Source organism: Lissotriton vulgaris, chromosome 2_1 (genome assembly GCF_964263255.1).
Source record: "Lissotriton vulgaris chromosome 2_1, aLisVul1.2, whole genome shotgun sequence".
NCBI lineage: Eukaryota > Metazoa > Chordata > Amphibia > Caudata > Salamandridae > Lissotriton > Lissotriton vulgaris.
The window spans coordinates 421,248,883-421,269,858 of record NC_141687.1 but is presented as its reverse complement, the minus strand read 5'-3'; the positions used below and the strand labels follow the sequence as shown (position 1 = coordinate 421,269,858).

The following is a 20,976-nucleotide window of genomic DNA, read 5'->3' as shown; positions in this document are numbered from 1 at the left end:
AGCTACACCTAGTCATGTGACCTAGGATACAGGTTGTAGGCACCATATCGCATATGAGAGAGGCAGGCCCTGCAGAAGTGACAAATTAATTTAACTGTTTTCACTACCAGGACATGAAAAAGTTAAAAGTACATGTCCAACTTTTTAAATGCACTGCACCCTGCCCGCTGTGCTGTTTAGGACCTTCCCTTGGGGGACTTAAATATACTAAACAGGAAGGTTTAGTACTAGCAAAAGGTTTATTTTGCCAGGTCAAGTGACAGTATAAAACTGCACATGCAGGCTGCAATGATAGGCCTGAGACAGGTTTAAAGGGCCACTTAAGTGGGTGTCACAATGAGTGCGGCAGACCCACTAATAGCGTTTAATTTACAGGCAGTTGATACTTGTAGTACCACTTTATTAGGGTAATTCAAATGCGCCAATTGGGTGTAAGCCAATTTCACCATGCTTAAAGGAGAGATCAGAAGCACTTTAGCACTGCCTGGCAGTGGTGAATAGTCCAGAGTCCTAAGGCCAACAAAACCATTTCAGCAAAAACTGGGGGAGTAAGGCAAAAGGGTTGGAGTTAGAGCAACCTAAGGCTGACAGGTCTAACAAATAGTAAATACAAATTACAATCATTGGCAGGTCTTCATGTATAATGACGGATGGTGGGGTGGAGAGGTAGAGAGAGACAGACAGACGGACACAGAAACACAAAGAGAACGTAAGTGTGTGTGCGTATGTGTGTGTGTCTGTGTGCATGAGTGTCTGCATATGTTAATATATTAGTGACATAAGACTCCTGAACCTCAACTCTGTTGTTGTTATAATCAACTCTGTTGTTGTTATAATAAACAACATTTTCAGGAAAGTCAGACATTTACATAGAGGTTTAAGGATTTAAGGACGTTTGCACATATGTTTCACTGACTTGCCTTTGTATTTGGTTGTGAGGCTGTCTCCTGCAAGTGCTATCAGAGCAGCTCCAACAGATTTCAGCATCAGTCGTCCTGTCTCCTTCCTGAAACAGGAGAGCACATCAAAATATAAATGAACAGAGTGTATAATACTCAGACAAAATACAGGGTGCAAAGCAAAGGCAACTACAAATTTGAAAACATTCTTGAGCAAGGAATATTTTATATAACTCAACGGGCATACAAATATCAATACAACAACAAAACAATACAATCTGATCAAATTAATAAACATGTTTTTTTTATTTTCTATTTAAAGTATAAAGTATAGTTTTTTTATTGTTTATACAATGTAAAAAAATACTAAAGTTGGAAAATCTGATAAGCAGCTGTTTAAAAATAGACCTTACATTCCTTAATACATGAATGGATATCAGTAGGGCATATGAAAAAGCCGTTTAGTGTAAGTACAGTAGAAAGAGCATCATCTACTGTCAACAATAATTTTTGTTATATGCAGTTGAAGGCAAAAGACCATAATTAGTCATTCTGTACCTAAACACAAACATAGGTTATATTGTGGAAAGCTTGAAAATTTACAGACTATGCACGCTTCTGCAGAAGTTCATTCATCAGGAAGCCGTCACATCAATATCTGTCCCTCCATGGTAGCAAAGACTAATTGATTAGACCCAAATACTTCTTAAGGGCCGGATTTGTTAAGGATCTTTGACAAAGATGGTACAGGTTAGGAAGTGTCCTGCAACCGAGATTCTCTCAATGAATGCTGTGTGGAACAGCACTGGCAATGCACAGTGGGGCACTGCCACAGAGGACTTGAGCGGTATTGTGTTGCCAAAAGATGGCAAGATTGAGACATAAGCACTTAATGGCAGGAGCTTTTGGGCTCATATGCTGATTAAGCAGGTCTGGTGGAGGCAGAATCACTCCAAATGATGCAGACACAATTAGAGGGAGCGAATTGCGTCTTGTGCTCCTGGTTCAATATGGCCACTGATCGCAATCTGGCCGCACTTGTGCCCAAGGCACACATTTTAAAGGTATATTCACATCTAGACTTATTTACGGTATTTCCTACACTTAAATGCAGTAAAGTCATGCTTTTTAAATCAAGAATCATTTTTGCACTGGTTCTAGTTGTAAAACACATGTACAAAGTTGTAAAATCACAGTCTCCTAAAACCAATGAAGTGCTGCAATCCCTGATGTTGTGACCCTGTCTGTTTGGATTTAACTAGATACTACTCCAAAGCGAGGGAGTGAGAAGTATTCAAGGGTGTCTACTCACCCCCATATCAAGGAAAAAAATCAACAGGAGAGAACTCCTTAGTGCTTGTCCCTCATCTCTCTATACCCAGCCAACAAAACCAGGCCATGTTTTTATTAGAACTGTTAGAACTGGGGATCTCTAGTTGTCAGTGGTTTGCACCTTTGTCCAAATAGGGACCCTTGCTTCTAGTCAGGGTAAGGGTGCTACACTCATAAAATAACCCATTCTCAACCCTGTGGTAGCTTGGCACGAGCAGGAAGGCTTATCCTAGAGGCAGTAAGCCTGTATGTGTGAACACATACAGTAATACAGTGACAATACTACAGCTGGAAACCACACAGGATTTATAAAAATAAGTATTCTTTATATAGACTTAACACAAGACTCAAACGACAAAAATCCACAATACAGTATTAAGAAAAATGACTCTTAGATGGGAGAAATAGCTTAGTTCAAAGATGATGGTAAATGCAACAAGTTTCTCACAAAGTACCTTTGGATGCGTCACGTAAGGTAAACAAAAGGTTTGCAGGCAGAACAATGCGTTGGTTCCTTGCATCGGGGGAGGCAGTGCGTCTGTTCCTCAGTGCTTGCGCAAAGTAGGGGATGCGTCTGTACCTTACTGGAGAGGAGGTGATGCATCGATCTCGGGTTGCATTCCAGTTGCGTTTCTCACCTGGACGCTACGCTGACACGGCCCACCTTCCTTTTGTGGAGACAGCATTCAACTGCTGCAAGGCCTCGCCGGACCCGCTTCGCGGGTCCCGCAGCGCGGTTTCAACCGCTGATTCACCATCCATAAAGGGGCAGTATCCTTCAACCGGCAGGGCTGCGAGCACTAGCAGGGACTCCGAGGACCAGGAGTCCCTGCGCGCCCTATCGAGACCAGCTGGGCTGCTCTCCCTTTCGGCCCGCCCGCCCGCCAACAGTGTTAAAAGGCTGCTTCCTTAGTAAGCGAGTGGGTTTCTCACCTGGACGCCACGCTGACACGGCCTACCTTCCTTTTGTGGAGACTGCATTCAACTGCTGCAACGCCTAGCCGGACCCGCTTCTCGGGTCCCGCAGCGCGGTTTCAACCGCTGATTCACCATCCATAAAGGGGCAGTATCCTTCAACCGGCAGGGCTGCGAGCACTAGCAGGGACTCCGAGGACCAGGAGTCCCTGCGCGCCCTATCGAGACCAGCTGGGCTGCTCTCCCTGCCGGCCCGCCCGCCCGCCAACAGTGTTAAAAGGCTGCTTCCTTAGTAAGCGAGTGGGTTTCTCACCTGGATGCTACGCTGACACGGCCCACCTTCCTTTTGTGGAAACAGCATTCAACTGCTGCAACGCCTCGCCGTACCAGCTTCGCGGGTCCCGCAGCGCGGTTTCAACCGCTGATTCACCATCCATAAAGGGGCAGTATCCTTCAATCGGCAGGGCTGCGAGCACTAGCAGGGACTCCGAGGACCAGGAGTCCCTGCGCGCCCTATCGAGACCAGCTGGGCTGCTCTCCCTGCAGGCCCCGCCCACCCGCCTATCAGATCTGTTGTTAAATAAAGGCAGACGTGATCCCGCTGCGCGGGAGCGCGCCGGGAGAAGCCCGGGACAAGGGCGGGACCGTCTGTGGCCGTCAGGGGCCGAAGGAGGCCGGGCTGGGCCAGGTCTCTAACTATCTTCCTTCTATTATTTGTGTGTTAATCTCCCCCTGATATATACCTCCTGTGTAAGCCGTCAGGGGGTCTAGTACATTGTGGTTATTTTTTGTCCATTCTGCAAATATGACAAGTTCCCTTCCACTTAGTGCGGGTGCATTATTTCAGGGGCCCCTTGATAAATATTTTGATAAGGTCAATAAGGAGATTGATAAAGAACTTCTCCTAGCAGAAAAGCGGGCTGAGCGTCGCCGTTCTATTGAACTCCTGAAACAAACTTTGTTGACTACTCAGCCTGCATCCACGGATTCCCAAGATCTGGCAGTGCAAGGGAAAACGATTATTGATTTGGATTTGACAAGCACTGACCAAATTCCGAGTATTTTTCGTGCACCTATTTGTTCCCCTGTTTGCTCCCTTATGAATAGTGAGGGTCAAACTAATAGTTCCAATCCTGCCCGGTCTAGCTCCATTGATTTTACTGATCGTGTTGAACAGATTGCTGCCCCAGAGTTACATTCAACCCTTACCAACCAATCTTGTTTAAGTGATGTTCAGGGAGGGAACTCGCTAATTCATTCTAATCTTGTCCCTGAATCTAATTCTTCAAGAAAAGTACGTGCTGCCTGCCCTCCACCCAGGAAGAAAAGGAAAAAGGGTGGTGTGAAAAGAAAAGGTATAGTTCAACAAACTTGTCCCCCCACCCCAATCACTCAGTTAACTGACTTTTCGGCACTTCCTGTAATTGAGGTTCCCGCTGGGTCTCCCCAGCTACCAACCCCCTCGGTGGATACCTCAACTGGGTTTAACAAGGATTGTAATGATATCTTTGAGAAACTCCTGAAATCATACATGTTGCCCCTTCTGGAACGAGTAAGGTTATTAGGTGAAAAGATGGATCGGCTCTTACTCACTGGGGTTACATCTTTACCAACGAGTCTGGTCGTCCAGCCTGCTCCCCCATCTAAGCCTAGCGTTACTGCTGCTCCTTCTAACACTCTATCAGGAGTTTCCAGTAACAGTATAACACATAGCATATTGAAAGCACAGCAAGCGCCAACCGCTCCAAAAAGTGCTTCCAATATTGCTAAAGATAAGTCCAGCCTACCAAGTACTAAGCCATCAGCTGTGGGAAGCAAGGCAACTCCCAATATAGGTGTAGCCAGGTCTGCCAATCCCACCTCTAGACCCATTTTAAATCGCAGGAATATAGTAGAACTTCCACCCGAGTCTGCTAACTACGTTATTATTATGACGGGTGTGCCTCCACTACTAAATGGCAATAGGGAAAGCAATGTTAATTTAAAGAACAAGGTTATCTTTTGGTTGAAGACCAACAGACAACTCCCGGCCCATCTCAATGGCGACATTATTTCAGTTCGTAGATGTAAGTGGGTGGGTCCTCGCCCAAAAGATATTGAGGGTGATACTGTGATTATTAACTTCAGGGATCACAGGGTAGTTTCCCACCTGACCGATTGGTATGTGGGAAACTATGATGGTGGAATATCCACGAGGAACCTAAGTTATTTCTACCCAGAGTCCCTGGTTAAACCACAAGGACATTCACAAGGAAAACCACACCCGACAAGTAACCCCTATCCCCTTAAATGGACCAACTTTACCCCCAGATTCCACGGGCCCCAGATAAACCCAGAAGCCATGTATCATGCTTATTCCCAATCAGCATATAACAGCTCTACTTATACACCGCCCTGGGCTAACCATAATTCAAACCCCCAGTTCCCGGGTTACCCCGCATTACCTGTTTTCCCTAATTCTAGACAACATCACAGCCACCCTCCCAATTTTAATAACCCTGGCAAATTCATCCAGCCGAATGAGTATTGGAATATCCCGTTGAGGAATTTGTACGAGCCCCTTCTGTTACCTGCCAAGGACTGGGGACTGCGAGCACTTTCACGGCAGATTGCTCTTCCATTTGCTGCCACTCCTCTAATCCCTTGCGAAATAAATCCGTGAATAACCAGCTGTTAAAGGGTCAATGTCAGCTCTTTGAACTATGGGAAAAACCGGTGGATAAACCCCTAATGGCTGCTGGAAAGGATATTATAGCCCCTGACATCCAGGAGAACTATACCCAAGTTGTTGATACCAACACTCTTCCTGTGATTTCTGAGCCATCTCAAGTGAAAATCATTGACACACCCTCCCTTGTGCATCCTGAGGAGGGTGGGGTTATTAATTCTCTCGCACTTTCTATCAATGACATACAAGCAAATATTCCTGGTCCCCTTTTAGAGTCACCCTTGAACAGCATGGATGGTCAAGCCTCACCACCGCTTTCCATTGACCTCGAACTCTGTGGTCGCTATGTGAAGGCTGTCAGCCCGGTTGCTCCTGAAACTAATAAACCTTTTGGGGGGGCAACTCCATCCGGGCTTCTACTATATAGTAGTACCCCCTCAGTGAATAGGCAAGGTATGTCTGACTTATTAAGTACTTCCAGGAGTCCGATTCTCAATCTCTCCGGCAGTTGTCCTACAGTCGGGGCAGGAGATAAACCTCTATCGGAATCCCTGATTGCATTGGAACATCTGTTAGCCTCTATATTATTTTTACTGGGGAAATTTGTAGGCAGCTCGGACTGTATCTTGGACTCTGTTACACAAATTTTGGAAACCCTAGTACAAAAAGCACCTGAAATGAGGAATACCCCCCTCTTCACGCATGCTACTAATCTGAACAAGGGGGAAACTGAGGTGTGCACAGAAAACTCCAAGATAAAGGTCCCTGAACCAGTACTAGTACCAGTACACGACAACATTGTCAAGGGTTTGCCTGTAACTGCTGCACCCAATTGTATCATGAATGTGGATCTGGAGGTAGTGGAAGAAATTATGCCTAGCCCTGACTGCCAAGTACCACGAGAACTATTTCCTATTTTCTGCTCGGAAAATAAAAAAGTACTTTCTGAGGACAACCTAGAAGTAAAGGATAAAAATGGAAAATACAAAAAGTATAAAGGAAATAAAAGGAAACCGGTGCGTAAACATAAGAAGAAAAGACAGAGGCGGATAATTTTCCAAAACTCTTTATTCCTAAGTGATAAGGAAGACAAAGCCACTGAACCAATCCCAATGACCGCAATGGTGGTTTTGGAATCCAGTCTTCCCTATCGTGCCCCTGAGACTCCTGGAAATTCTCTACCCACGATTAGGGAAGATCTAACACAAAAGGACTGTTTGGGCTTAAAATCTTCCCCAGAATTGAAAACAAGGAGTGCAAACCCAGTTAAATTTGAGTTACTCAACCCACTGGCCTCTTCTTTTACTTTCACAGCTGGGGCAGGGGAGCCGCCACTCCCCATTTCAGAGCGAAAAGAGGTTACATCTTATGTGGACACTTGTGTGTTGGATTTTCTTCCGCTATTTGATGTTGACTTACCACTAAATAGAGCATGGTTACTCAAACGCTTTAGTGAGATGGATAGTCTACATCTTATTCAATCAAGTGATATTGAGCTAGTCTCTTTGTTAGAGGGAAATAGTGTTTTGCGTATAAGGGTCAAATTTTATTCTAAAATAATTGTAAATTTGATTCTACAACAGGCAGAGATTTTCCAACGTACAGGTATTGATGTCTTACCTATATTGAATTTTGGATATAAAGATGCTTCTCATAGGATGTCCCGAAAGGATGATAGACAAACTGGGGTTGTTTCACCACTTAAAGATCTAAAGATTTGGGTTGCAAAAGGGAAACGTCTGGTTTCCCAGGTAAAACCACCTCCACTGATTCAGAATTCCTCTCAAATAGAGGATTCTAATCGGTGGAATTGGCTGCATAACACCCTATCATCTAAATCCACAGATAATCCCAAATTGTTTCAGCACCTTTAACAACCAACTGAAAATCATCTCTTGGAATGCAGCCGGGATACACAGTAGTCCAGAGAAATTCGAGTTCCTATTCACGTTGGGAGCAAACGTGATTTGTATTCAAGAAACTTGGTGTATTAATAATATTGATGTTAGAAATGACTACTTTGTGTTGGAAGTCCCGGCTGTCTCATCCAAGAAAGGGCATGCTAAAGGGGGAATCGCGTGCCTGTTATCGAATAAATTGCACTGGAAATTCTCTCAGTATACTGACCCTAGTAACCTTTTCCAAGCCATAACCATAGCAAATCTTCCCACACTCCCAAAGAAGTCGTTGGTTGTAATTATCAATGTTTATATTCCTCCAGAAGAGTGTTTTAATGGTGTATTGAAGCAGGTTTTCCAATATATTGGCCAGATTAAAAACACATCACCTTCTCCAGAAGTCATACTAGTGGGTGATTTAAACTGCAAAATATCTAACTCCAGTATGAACCTTTTTAGAAATAAAGCCAAAGAAGAGGCGCATTTTATACCTCAACCCCTCTTTCCCGATAAAATAGTAACTAGTAAAAGAGGGAAGATTCTTCTTGAAGAATTATCGGCAGTTGAGGGGCTTATCTTAAATGGGAGATTCCCCTCCGACGTACCTGCGAAATTCACGCATAAATCCCATTGTAAGCCCTCTATTATTGATTATGCGATCTCGGACTATGACATGTTCCCGCGCATCCTGGACCTTATGATAGTTCCCACGACATTGAGTGACCATAATATAATCCTCCTGACTATTTCCTTAAAACCTCCTAGTACGGCATCATGGTCTATTAATAGTAAAGATACAGCTTTCCATGCATCCTCTGGTAGATGTTTTTGGAACCCATCTGCAATATCGGGGGTGCATACTATCTTATGTAAAACTATATTAGATCTGAATGCTTGGTATGGTTCGGAAATTGTTAGTTTTGAAAACTTTATGCGGAACATTATCCTGGATGTAAAAAAGGCTAGCTGTCCCCCGAAGCGGGTATTCATGCCCAGTGCCTTGTGCACACTGAACAAAGAAATAAATAAACTAGTCCGAGCCCAATTTTTAAGTAGATCTGGGGAACGGGAAAAAGAAATATCGAGGTTAAAAAGAAAGAGAGTTAGATTAAAAGCGAAACTAAAAAAGGAGAAGGAAGACTTAGTCTGGATTAACCTAAGGGAAGCAGTAGCGCATGGTAAGATCCGTGAATTTTGGTCCATAATCGGGAAGGGATGTGGCAATAGATTAACCCCCTGTCCAATTCCTATTGCCGAAGATGTTTGGTCTGCCTACATTTGGGAGCTTTATGGAGGGAATGGTACCATAGTGGATATTAGTCGCCCGGATTTAACTTCTGAAGGAGAAATTAAGTATCCATCGGAGGAAACAATAGTAGCGGCCATAAAGAATATGCGCTCGTCTGGCGCAATGGGCCCTGACGAACTCCCCATGACGGTCCTGAAGCAGGAGCCCCTCCTTTGGAGTAAAATTCTTTATCCACTGTTTAAATCCTGTTTTGATTCGAAAAAGGTACCAGCATCTTGGAGGGGTAGTATCTTGGTCCCCATCTTTAAGAAGGGAGCAAGGGATATCCCTAGTAACTATCGTCTGATTGCTCTCCTCGACTTAGTCGGTAAGATTTTTGCGAAATGTCTTTTAAATCTACTTTCCGACTGGGTTGATGAGAACAATATTTTGCCACTCGAACAAACAGGATTTCGTAGGGAGCATGGCACCCTAGATAATTTAACCACCCTTCACGTGATATCGGACAAGTATACGCAGGTGAGAGGGGGGTTTGTCTATGCAGCCTTCATTGATTTCTCCACAGCGTTCGATAAAGTGGATCGTAGAACGCTGTGGAGAAAATTAACATCCCTTGGAGTACCTCCGTACTTGCTAGATCTTGTTCGTACGTTACATACGGAAACCTGGTGTAGGGTGCTGCAGGGGGGTGAAAGGGGTCTCTCCGATCGTATTCCCTCTCTTAACGGCCTAAAACAGGGCTGTCTCTTGGCGCCTTTTTTGTTCTCCCTATATACGCAGGATTTACCTGCAGCTGTGTCTGTCTGCTATGGTATCGCTCCAGTGATAGGGGGGCCTCTATCTCCTGTCTGATGTACGCCGACGATATTCTTATTTTAGATTTAACACCTAAAGGTCTGGCAAATAGGTTGCAAGCACTCCATGCTTTTGCAGTTTCCCACTCTATGAAGATTAACATATCTAAAAGTAAAATCATGTGCATAGGGGGGAAAAAGAAGTGCCGCTCTGAAAATTTTGGGTGGAATATTGGCAGCCAAAAGCTGGAGGTAGTCAAATCTTATAATAAGAAAAGAGAGTTCTCCCAAATACTTTAAGGCCCAGAGGGGGGAGATAAACCAAGCAAGAAAATAGACAATACCTCTGTGCGGGCCTATATTTCTTTTAACAATGAGTATATCAGAGCAAATAAAATCATCGTGCAACACGAATGCCTCAGCCATAACCGCCACACAGAAGTCCCCTAATTGGCTCATAAATTAAAGATAACTAATATGAGCGTATTTTGGACACTAAGCTAACGCCTTATAGAAACCAACAAGGTTGTCTTCAATGAAACGCCTAGATCTTAATCTCTATAGAATTTTGTACCAAGCCCTCAATTTTTTTAAATATATTGTATTAGTTATTTGTCTGTCCGTTGTCTTCGGCCCTGAGGAAGGTGACTTTCACCGAAACGTACGTCGGCCTACCATCTATAATCCAGGATACCATCTGGTTAATTCCACCATAACCAGCAAGAACCATACCATCTAGGTTCTCAAACGTATCATACTAAGTACACCTCTGAGCCAACACCAATGTTAATTCAATGTCTTGCACCACTATGTCTATGTGTCTAGGTTGTTAGATTTGTACCTTTTACCTTTTAGAATTAGTATGAATGATGTATGAGTCTGTGTTGTATGGGTACCAGGACAAACTGTTACCAGAGGGCACCTTATGAACGAAAGGATAACCATTACTAAAATTTGTATATAAAATGTGTTTCATATAATGATAACGTACTGTACTTTTTGCACAAATGTCTACTTGTCAAATGTTGAAAAATGTTGAAAATGAAAAAATAGCTAAATAAATGTTTGAATAATACCTTATAGTTTCTCGCTGGCATCTGTTTAAAAATTGCTCTGATATACTCATTGTTAAAAGAAATATAGGCCCGCACAGAGGTATTGTCTATTTTCTTGCTTGGTAGTCAAATCTTATACCTTTTTGGGAAAAATCATCGCGGCTAATTTGAGCGAGAGGCCCCATATTGAACATTGCTCTCGAAAAGCCCTCGCTCATGGTAAAGGCTTAAATTCACTATACTCAGCGACCGGTAAAAGACATTTTGCCTGTATGCTTGAGGTATATAGGGCTAAGATCCCCGCTACCCTTCTTTATGGTATTGAACTTGTAGAGCTAAAACTTTGGGATTTCTGCCATAAAATTGAAGGGAAACTTTTAAGATCCTTGTCCTCCCTAAATACTAATTGCTCTCTGGCTGCTTGCAGACTCGAGTTTGGGCTAAGGAGCAGTTGGGTGCAGGGATTATGTGCCTTGGTACGATGGGTGGCCTCTCTTGCCAGAGCAGAACCGGGGACGATGAGAGCCCTACTCAAAAGTGAATTATTAGGCAACTTCAAAGAGTTTTCACAACTTGTAAAGAATTTTAGAAGAGCTGTGACTCTTCTGAAGTTAGATGAAAGTGTTTTGTTCCTGCATTCTCAATCTCAACTAAAAATCCTGCTAAAACAGGCATCGTGGGAACTATGCTTTCTAACAGATAAAAATGTAATACAAGGAAAAGGGGGTTGTGATCTTCTCCTTAACTCATATGTTGCCAAGAAAGCCCAACCCTCTGTATTATGGAATATTCCCCATGGCATTAGAAGACTATGGTTTCTTCTTCGCTATGATCTATTACCTTTAAATGTACTCCTATCCAAATGGTATGGATCATCTAAAATGTGTAATTTTTGTAATTTGAGTACACAGGATCGTATGCATGTTCTGCTGATTTGCCCTGCACTCCGCACTTTGCGCCTTAAATGGCTAAAACCAATTTGCCTTCGATTAGGTATATCTAATGTAAATATCTTTGTACAATCCTTATATTGGCCTCCAAATGAAATGTTCTGCTTCTACATTTTTAATTTTTTTAAAGGATTTTTAGCTATTTATTAATACGTCACTTGACTGATTTGTGCCAGCTTTTTGTTGTAGCTCCGTTAATGGACGATTCATGGATTTGAGTAACATATGTATATGGAACATTATGATTTTATTTGTATTTGTTTTTGAATTTGTTGTATGTACTTTTATGTGGCCCTCGCAGAGAGCCAAAACATAATAAAACTTTGAACTTTACGAGCCCCTATCAGACTTGAATCATAATGATTGACAAACCTCGCCAACGAGGGATGAAGTGGGCAGCTTTGTTTGCCCAGGGGTTGCTGTTTCCGAATTGAATGATTTCTGTAAAGTTTCAGACCCCAGGGGTCAACCTGCTCAAAATGTTATTGATGTTTTTGTCGAATTGTATGGGTCTGGGGATTCAATGTTGGCGCTAGAACCCGTATTATCATCAGTTGCAACCATAGAGTCTGAAACCCTAGCAGTAAGCACATTGGGTGAGCCCACTGGTTCTTGTGCAATAGTTGAATTGGGTGAAAGTGTTGCTAAAATGGGAGCTGTTCCTTTGCATACAGTTGCTATCCCAACCACTGACGCTGAATGTATTCCTGATGAAGGGATATCTAGAGCTTCATTAGGTGGACATGGTACCATTCTGGCTAGCTGGAATATTGCCGGTCTGGAGTCCAGACTGTCTTTACCTGATTGGGTTAGTTTTATACGCAGAGGGGATGTCTGGTCCTTCCAAGAGACATGGGCACTCCAACCATTGTTTCTTACTGGCTACTTGTCCTTTAGTAAATTGGCTGTCAAGGGACAAAAAGGTCGTGCCAAGGGGGGCCTGACAGTGTGGGTTAGGCAGCAAGTGGGTGTCATAGTTGAAGAAATTTTTATTGATAGTCCGGACATACTACTGGTTAGCATAAAATCCACAAGTGGCTTGGACATTTTAGTGATTAATATTTATGCCAGGGGTATTCAGGGCGGCAGGATATCTCCATCCCTTATCACCCTGGATGACTATCTAAGTAAAGCTTCGAATTCAGGGCTGAAGGTGGTGATGGGAGATTTAAATTCTTGTTTTGAACCCCTAAGCCAGGATGACGGCTCGCTCACTGAGTCTGAAGACCAGGCCTGGGGGATCCCTCAACTGGATTTAGTTCCGATTAAAAGGTGGTCCCAGGTGGCTATTTTCATTAAAGGTATGTGTTTGGACCAAGGCTTGCGTGCCCTTAACGGCAGAACAGCCTCTGATAGGTTAGGCAAAGACACCTTTAGTAATGGTAGACATAGTAGTAGAATTGACTATGTACTATTGGATGTTAAACTGTGGCACTTGTTGGTGGATATGGAGGTAACATCACGCCCTGAAAGTGATCACGACCCCCTAGTGGTGGAACTAAGGGACACAAGTTTCATAGGCCTAGATAATTATGTTTCTAACGTCATACTGGATAATGTCCTTCTTACTAATGACACAAGAAGAGTACGATGGCCAAAAATCAGTGCGGATCCTGAAGCCTGTAAGACCATCAGAGCTTTGGTTTCCGATTCCCTGGTTAATATTTCTAAATGTGAGTCTCAGGAGGCAATTAACTCTATGATCACCGATACTCACACTTTCCTGTTTAGGTCTTTAAAGAAACTTTTCATTAAATCCCTCACCAAAAGGGGGGGAAGGGGGTGCAAGAAAAGGTTAAACTGGTTCGATGATGAGTGTCGTCGAACCCATGCCGAATTGTTTAAGGCCCTTAAACTTAAGGATTTGTGCCTCATAAGGGAATGTAGGAAGGCTTTTAATGTAGCGAAATATAGAGCTAGGGTGAAATGGAACGAAGAAAGGTGGACCACTCTGGCTGATGCATGCAGCTCCAAGAATCTCCAGCAGTTCTGGCATCTACTTAGATGGGGCCTGTCTCAGGATGATCGGCCGAGCCCTTCATCGGTGGGTCAACAACATTGGGTGAGCTACTTTGGGAATCAATTTAAGGGTCCAGATAGTTCACTGGAGAATATTTGTTGGCCTATAACAGCTGATCCTCTAGTGTTTACATCCACAGAAGTGAAATCTGTCTTGAATTCTATCTCGAGAGGGAAGGCACCTGGTCCAGATTGCATCCCAGCCGATTTATTCCTTCGGGATCAAGATCAATGGGTTCCATATCTGGTTCAGTTGGTTAATGCCTTGGCCTCTGGTGCCAGAGTCCCTGAATCCTGGGCTGGGGCTGAAATTTTGCCTATTTATAAGAAAGGTGATAGGTCGGTTCCCTCCAATTATCGGCCTATCAGCCTTATAGACGCGGTACAAAAAATCATAGTCTGTCTTGTCCTTGCTAGGATTCATGAATGGATAGATTCACATAGTATTCTAACTCCATTACAGGCGGGATTCAGGTCCCATGTAAGCACCTTAGACCAGGCCTATCGTTTTATGCTACTTTTCTGGAAGACGGTCTTTTTAGGCAAGGGCAACCTATATGCAGCATTCGTAGATCTCAGGTCTGCTTTTAACCTTGTACCGAGGGCTGGTTTATGGAAGTGCCTATTAGACATGGGAATGCCAGCCCCTATTGTTAGTCTGATAATTAGCTTACATAGGAATACCTATGCCCAGGTACGTTGGGGCAAACCTGGGGAGGTGACTGAGGCCAAAGGTGTTAGGCAAGGCAAGGCTGTGTTTTAGCCCCTACCCTATTTTCGTTATATATTAATAGGGTTGCCAACTATTTTGCTAATCACCCCACAGATGCCCCGTCACTAGCGGGAATGAAAATACCTCTACTCATGTTCGCTGACGATACCCTTTTAATATGTAAAACCAGACAGGGTCTCCAGCAGGCCCTCTCTAGGTTCGAGCTATTCTGTCACGAACATGAGTTGGAGGTAAACGTTTCTAAGACTAAGTTTATGGGCAAAGAAAGGACCACAAAAGAAGATACTACGACGGGGACCTCCATAGATAATATTTGAACCCCATCTACCGGTGACGATTTTTGTAAGGAAAAAGTCATAAAGCCTTGACGAGAACACGCAAAGTAAAATAGCGAGTTCGAAACGCGTCGGCCAAAGGGAGACAAGTATCTGACAGCAGCTAACAATGAGTTGCACCTTGTTTGACTGATATTGAGATTAAGTCCTTCAGTCTTACTTGTATCATTTCGAACATTTACCGTTGTCTCCATCTGATTTCTTCTTTATTTGAATGTTAATATACTTCTTTCTAAAGAAAGATAGTGCAAACAATGAATACTTATGTTGATGCACAAACATTTGTGCAAATGTATATATGAAATGTTCAGATTGATGTTCTGTTTTTCACATGCAAATTCTTTTGTATATGTTTTTTGAATAAGTGTATGTTAAATGTATATGGTATGTCTTTTTCGTACAAATGAATTTCTAAATCTAAAAAACAAAAAGTAAAAGGGTATAAAATAAATAATACCAGACAAATTCTGAAATATTCTTTATTTGTCACTCCAAAGAAGGAGATTACTTTCTGTATGGTCATCACCTGTTTTTCCCAAAAAAAAAGCAAGCCCACTAGCAGAATTTGATCTACAGGCCCTGGGGACACATGGTGCACTGTACTAGGTTCTGACAAGAACATTAAACAAGCCAATCATGGAGTCACAAATTCATTACATGGTGAAGTAGTGTGGCTCACTGGTTAGCCACACTGGTTAGAGGCGGCAGACCCGAGAGCAGAGGACGGCCTGGGACCAGGGTTCGATTCCCGGCGCGGCAGGTTTCTGGACCAGGGTCAGCGGACTGGATAATTCTCTCGCCTCGGTGCCCACTCTGATCAGCGATCACACTCGGCAACTCTGGGCATTAGCTTGCCTCATCTTCACTAACGGCCCCACCAGACCGCCGGGGATGCCTGGTCTCACCCTGGAGATACCCATTAAGGGACCATCTCTCAGGGAAGCCAGGAAGGGTTTCGCAGCGGTCGAAGCGCCTTGGGACCCTACGGGTAAGTAGTGCGCTATATAAATGCCAATACATTTACATTTACAATTACATCATTTTACAATAGGGAGCACTTGCACTGTGGCACGGGATAGCAGTGGCACAGTGCCAAAAGCATGTAAACTAGCAAAACATATAAAAAACAAAGGAGACCATTGCAAAAAAAATGGAAGGGAGACTCACACCAATGGTACCAGGTCTATCAAGGACTCTCATCCACTAGGGTTACTAGTGGCATGCTTCATCTTATAATCTTCATCCAGATACCTACTGTGTCTGGATGGGCTCAACCTTGACAATCAAGAGAGCTATGTGGTAGTTATGGGGGTACCCTAAAATTGAAATTGTCTAAGATGTAAATACGTTTGTTTTATTTCAAGGACACCATAGCAATGTTAAAAACAAGTGGGTCATTTAGTGAGAGCCTTAGTATCTCTAGTGTCCCAGGGCCAGCAATGTTTTAGGCAACACCTCAACATGTTATTTGTCTTTCATCTGGACATATCAAGGATCACATCCAAGTTCTTATCTTTCAGTCTTTTCTTCATTGCTTGTGAAAATACCCAAGCCCAATGGGGTGGTCTTGTCAAATGGAGGCCACATCAATATGTAAGGCAAGCCAATTTGCTTTATCAAGGGGTCACCACATCATTATATGACCAGAAGCCTATTGACCTTGTCAAATTGTGAGCACAGGCAAGCCTGTGAGCTTTATCAAGGGGTCACCATGTCATTGCATGAAAATAAGCATATTGGCTTTGTCAAGAGGTAACAACATTGTTTGTCAAGGGTTTACCATATCAGTATGTGAAGGAAATCCTACTAGCTTTGTCAACAACAGTAAATACTGTCAGAGTCTTTTCTTTACACACTTGAAGCCACATACAACAGTCATAAATTCAACCATAAGGAGTCCATGCAGCCCTTAGATGAAGAGCAAAGTCGCCAGCTCTAGAAATGCTTAAAGTAATCATAATAATTTATGGGGGTTACATTGTATATGCCCCAGGAAACCTAGGGTTACTTTTAATAAATGAATTCTGGGGGGCTGTTACACTCCCTGCAGCCCCCACTACACTTTTGTAGCATATTGACGGTGCCCCTGCCAAGATTTGAACACCAGTCAAAGCATGCAAAAAAGAAAATTACCCCTTGAAGGGCATTATGGGGTGCTCCTAGCTGGAAGCAGTGAATAATAAGTTAGTTGCTCTAGCCCAACAGTCCAGAAATCGTTAAATTTTTAACATTAATTTAAAAAACAAATACTGAACTGATTTACAACAAATTCCAAAAAGTATGCTTTTAATGTTTAAAGTTTACTCTTACACTTAGGAATAAGTAACATTATTACTTTAGGCTGTTCAAAATTTACAATTTAGTGCATTATTTTAGAAATCATGTCTCAGAAACAGAAAGAGGCAAATAGCGTTTGCTGTTTTCAAGCTCTACTGACTAAAAATCAGGCCCTACCTCTGAGAAATGAGTTTACTTCGCACACTGCAGGCACATAAAAACAGGTGCTCTGCTCTGTATTGAGCCAGCTCAACCCTTCATGATAGGCCCTCAGGCTTGAAAAGCAAGCCCAAGTGAAACAACTGCAATGACACACCTTGAGCCTGCAGCCTCACTACATCACTAAAGGGTGATAAGGTATACTTGCTCAAGCATTAAGCACTTCTGGTTCCTCAAACCTGTTTCTCTGTTTTACTTGGCACAGTGATAAAGCTGAGAATGAAAGCACTGGCCATGCTGGCATAAAAAAATTGTTGCACAAAAACCTGATTGGGCACACCATGGAGCTAGGTTTAGGCCACTGAGGAACCAAAATCTGAATGAGGCCTAGTAAAACGCATAATTACGGTTAGAAATTAGCGTGATGGACCTACTAGACTAAAATGAGTGTTCGAGTAATAATAAGCTCGCATATATAATACCGTTAGGATCAACGTACACATTATTTAGCTTTTCGTCTTCTCACTAACAAAGTAGTTTGATCTGACGGGCGCCATCTTGGGGCCTAGTCCGCTTGCAGCATTAGTAGAAACCTACCATTACACTTAGTAAGAGCCGTTCTCCTGAGAAATAGTCTGACAAATGTAACAAGCTGTTGCTCCTGCACATCAGGCCTGTCTAGGTTGTAGGTGGGGGCAGGCTGGATAAGCACATTCCAGGAGGCGCTGAGCGGACTCTCATAGAGCTGGCAGAAGGGAGTCACCCTCCTCGACCTTGCTATAACGAGCTGAGCTAAAACTAAGGATGCTTTGAGTGCCATATATGGTCTTTCCTTTGCACCAACCTGTACCAACTTGTATTTTTCCTTCTTAGGTAACGGTTTCGAAATGTAACAGTATATATGTGATCTGTTGATAATGTGCCAGCAGTCTTCTCGGCAGACATCGAGGGGTTAGGTCGCGAGAAGCTCCTCTGGCAGAGTTTGTTTGTATAATAAATAATTGGACCTTCTGCACTGCCAACTGACTGATTATTGGTAAATGATATCAGGGCTATTTGTAAGTATAGCTCTATTTGGGTTGTGATAAATTTTCGGTGCTTCAGTTGGCGACTCTGCCGGGACTCCGCGTTGGGGTCGTCCCTCCGTAATCAGAAAGGAACGGGACATTGGGAAGGGTGATCTTGATCGGGGGGGATTGACCGAAAATCTTTGGGGGTTACTCCGCTCTCCCGATCGAGAGAGACCCAGCTGCTAGTGACCTCACGCCGGAGTCCTATGGGTGTAACCCAGGAACAGACCATGTTGGTCTACAGAAGTTGGCAGTGAAGAACGCGCAATCAAACCTGAGTGCATCAGATGCACCAGGTGAGTGACTTGTTTTGTTTTGTTTTATGTTGGATATCTTTTGGATTTGAATTTGGAATTTGGTGGTTTCAGGCCACGGAGAACTCAGAAGGGGGTCTGACGGGGCAGTATTTAGGCTGCACGGGCAGACGCTCCTGTCTTGGAATATTTTGGAGAGTAATAGAGATTGGAACCAGACGCCGTGGTGTAACTTATGAAGTGTACACCCGGCCGGACTGCTCTCTTAAAAGCTGGCAGCTGAGATTGGGTAGCCCTCGGACAGATTTGGAGCGGCGCTTGAAAAAGCGGGCTCAGCCAGAATAGTCCGGGAGGTGAACCATGAAGGTTGCTGGATGGTCCTTAGGTCGGTCTGTGGTTTGCAGAAACCTGTGTGGCTATCAAGACTGTTTGATTCTGATGCTTGATTTTGGGTCTTTTTGTGTTGGAAATATTGGAAAGAGTTCTCCATAGGTGGGAGTCGAGGGGCTCCACCTTTTGTCTGAATATAGGTTTGTTTGTCGTTTTATGTCGATATAAAGGTTGTGGTCGATCTATCTGTGTGTAATTGAATTTGATTGAAAACATGGCCATGTGTGTGAGAGGGTTGTAAACTAACCTTTTCTTTTTCAGCTAGAAGTAGTTCGATTCTAGAGGGGGGGCAATGCCGTGTTTTAGTAAGTTATGCTTCGGCTGTATTTGCCGGAGAGGAACGAGACTGGACGAAAGCCAACCAGCCCCTCCAGAGGGAAGTCCCAGTCACGATATGTATTGTAAACATGGGATTGGCCCACTACTATTTAATACTTTATGGAATAAGTACACCAAAGATAATGTAGAACTACAGTGGCCCTTGACAGGATCTTTTGATGAGAAAAATATCCAGTATTTGCAAGACCGTCTGTTTGCTAAAGGCAGCAGGCAGGCCATGTTCGATACTCTCAATAAATGGCAGAAGGAGACAAAGCGGAGACGTATCAGGGCAGAGAAATTGATAAAGATAAAGCAAGGACAAACTGTGACTCAGAAAGCCATTGCTTACGATAAAAATCAGACCGAGCAGAATATTGAATGTTTAGATAGGCAGTTCGGGTTACAGGTAGACAAGAGTTACGTGACTCGGAATGAGGCGGAAGATGAGATAGAGGATTTATTGAATGTTCGGCCCCGCCACCAAATGCGCCTCAGCGCATATACCCCGCTATGCCTCTTCATCCAGCTACTTCTTCTTTAGCCTCCGCTCCGGAGGCAGCGGTGTCTCTCACCCTCCTAGGCACTACTTGTGTCACCACTACCTCAGTGAGAGACACGGCTAACCTTATCCCTGACACACGGCAACCCCCGGAAACTTCCCGTATAGTCCTGGCAACCCGAGTCCCATATGGACGTCTCATTCAGCTAGTGCGACCCCTGAGGAGAGGGAGCGTACTCCATTGGGGGATCGAGGTGAAATGACTGCTAGGCGACTATTCACAAGAGCCTCTCTGGGCTACAGTGAGAAGGAGGCTATAGCAGACCAGGCAGTCAAATGGATGCGGAAGGATGTATATACAGTGGCCGATTTATGGAGTACCATAAAGGACCTCGAACCAGTTATGCAACAACATGCTTTGCATAAAATGTCCCGGTATCTCATTGACGCCTGGGAACAATGCTTTCAGGACAGATTAGCCCCTCAAATATTGTATGACATCCTGGACCGAGCTCTTAAGTTCGATCTGAGCACGGTGGAAGTATACAAAAACGTAGAAACCTTGGTGAAATACCGGGGCAGAATGTTCGTGAAATGTCCCAACTGGGATTTTCACCATCCCATGAGGGAAGTGCATCCTATTTTCCATCCTGAAGTGCCTGAAGCACGTGATGCTAACAATCAAGTTACATAACTCGAGTGGATGCACGGTTTCAGGAACAATGGGTATATACACCATGGAAACGAAGCAAGGTTCTTGCTTTAAAATAACAACTGCCTGACCCTCGTAAGAACCCCACCGCTTACTATAAACAACTAACTGAAGCTGCAGCATTGGATGTAATGACCTTAGCTGATGTCGAACTGTTTTTCGGATTGCTGGTTCCTGTAGACATATGGCGACAGGTTCATGACACCATTCACGCAGCGGAACTAGGAGGGACTTGGACTCAGTTGAAAGACTGGGACCGGGACCGCAAACCCGGGGACAAGCCAGAGATGAAATTTCTGCCCTCCCCGCAAAAATAATTGCCTACATGCACACCCTGATTCCTCCACGCAAAGTTGATTGAGATAAATTGACTGCTTGCAAACAGAAGGAAGACGAAAGTGTCTCCAATTTCTTCACTCGGTTTGAAGGTACTTTCATTGACTTTAG

The 20,976-nt window shown here is 43.7% G+C and overlaps 1 protein-coding gene across 1 annotated transcript in view; it reads right to left on the bottom strand.

The window, feature by feature from the left end:
• DYTN (dystrotelin) overlaps window positions 1-20,976 on the bottom strand; it is a 248,249-nt gene that overhangs the window by 175,967 nt on the left and 51,306 nt on the right. The window contains exon 5 of the mRNA XM_086954076.1: window positions 921-1,006. Within this exon, the coding sequence (XP_086810202.1) occupies window positions 921-1,006 (86 nt within the window). The remainder of the gene's footprint in view (window positions 1-920; window positions 1,007-20,976) is intronic.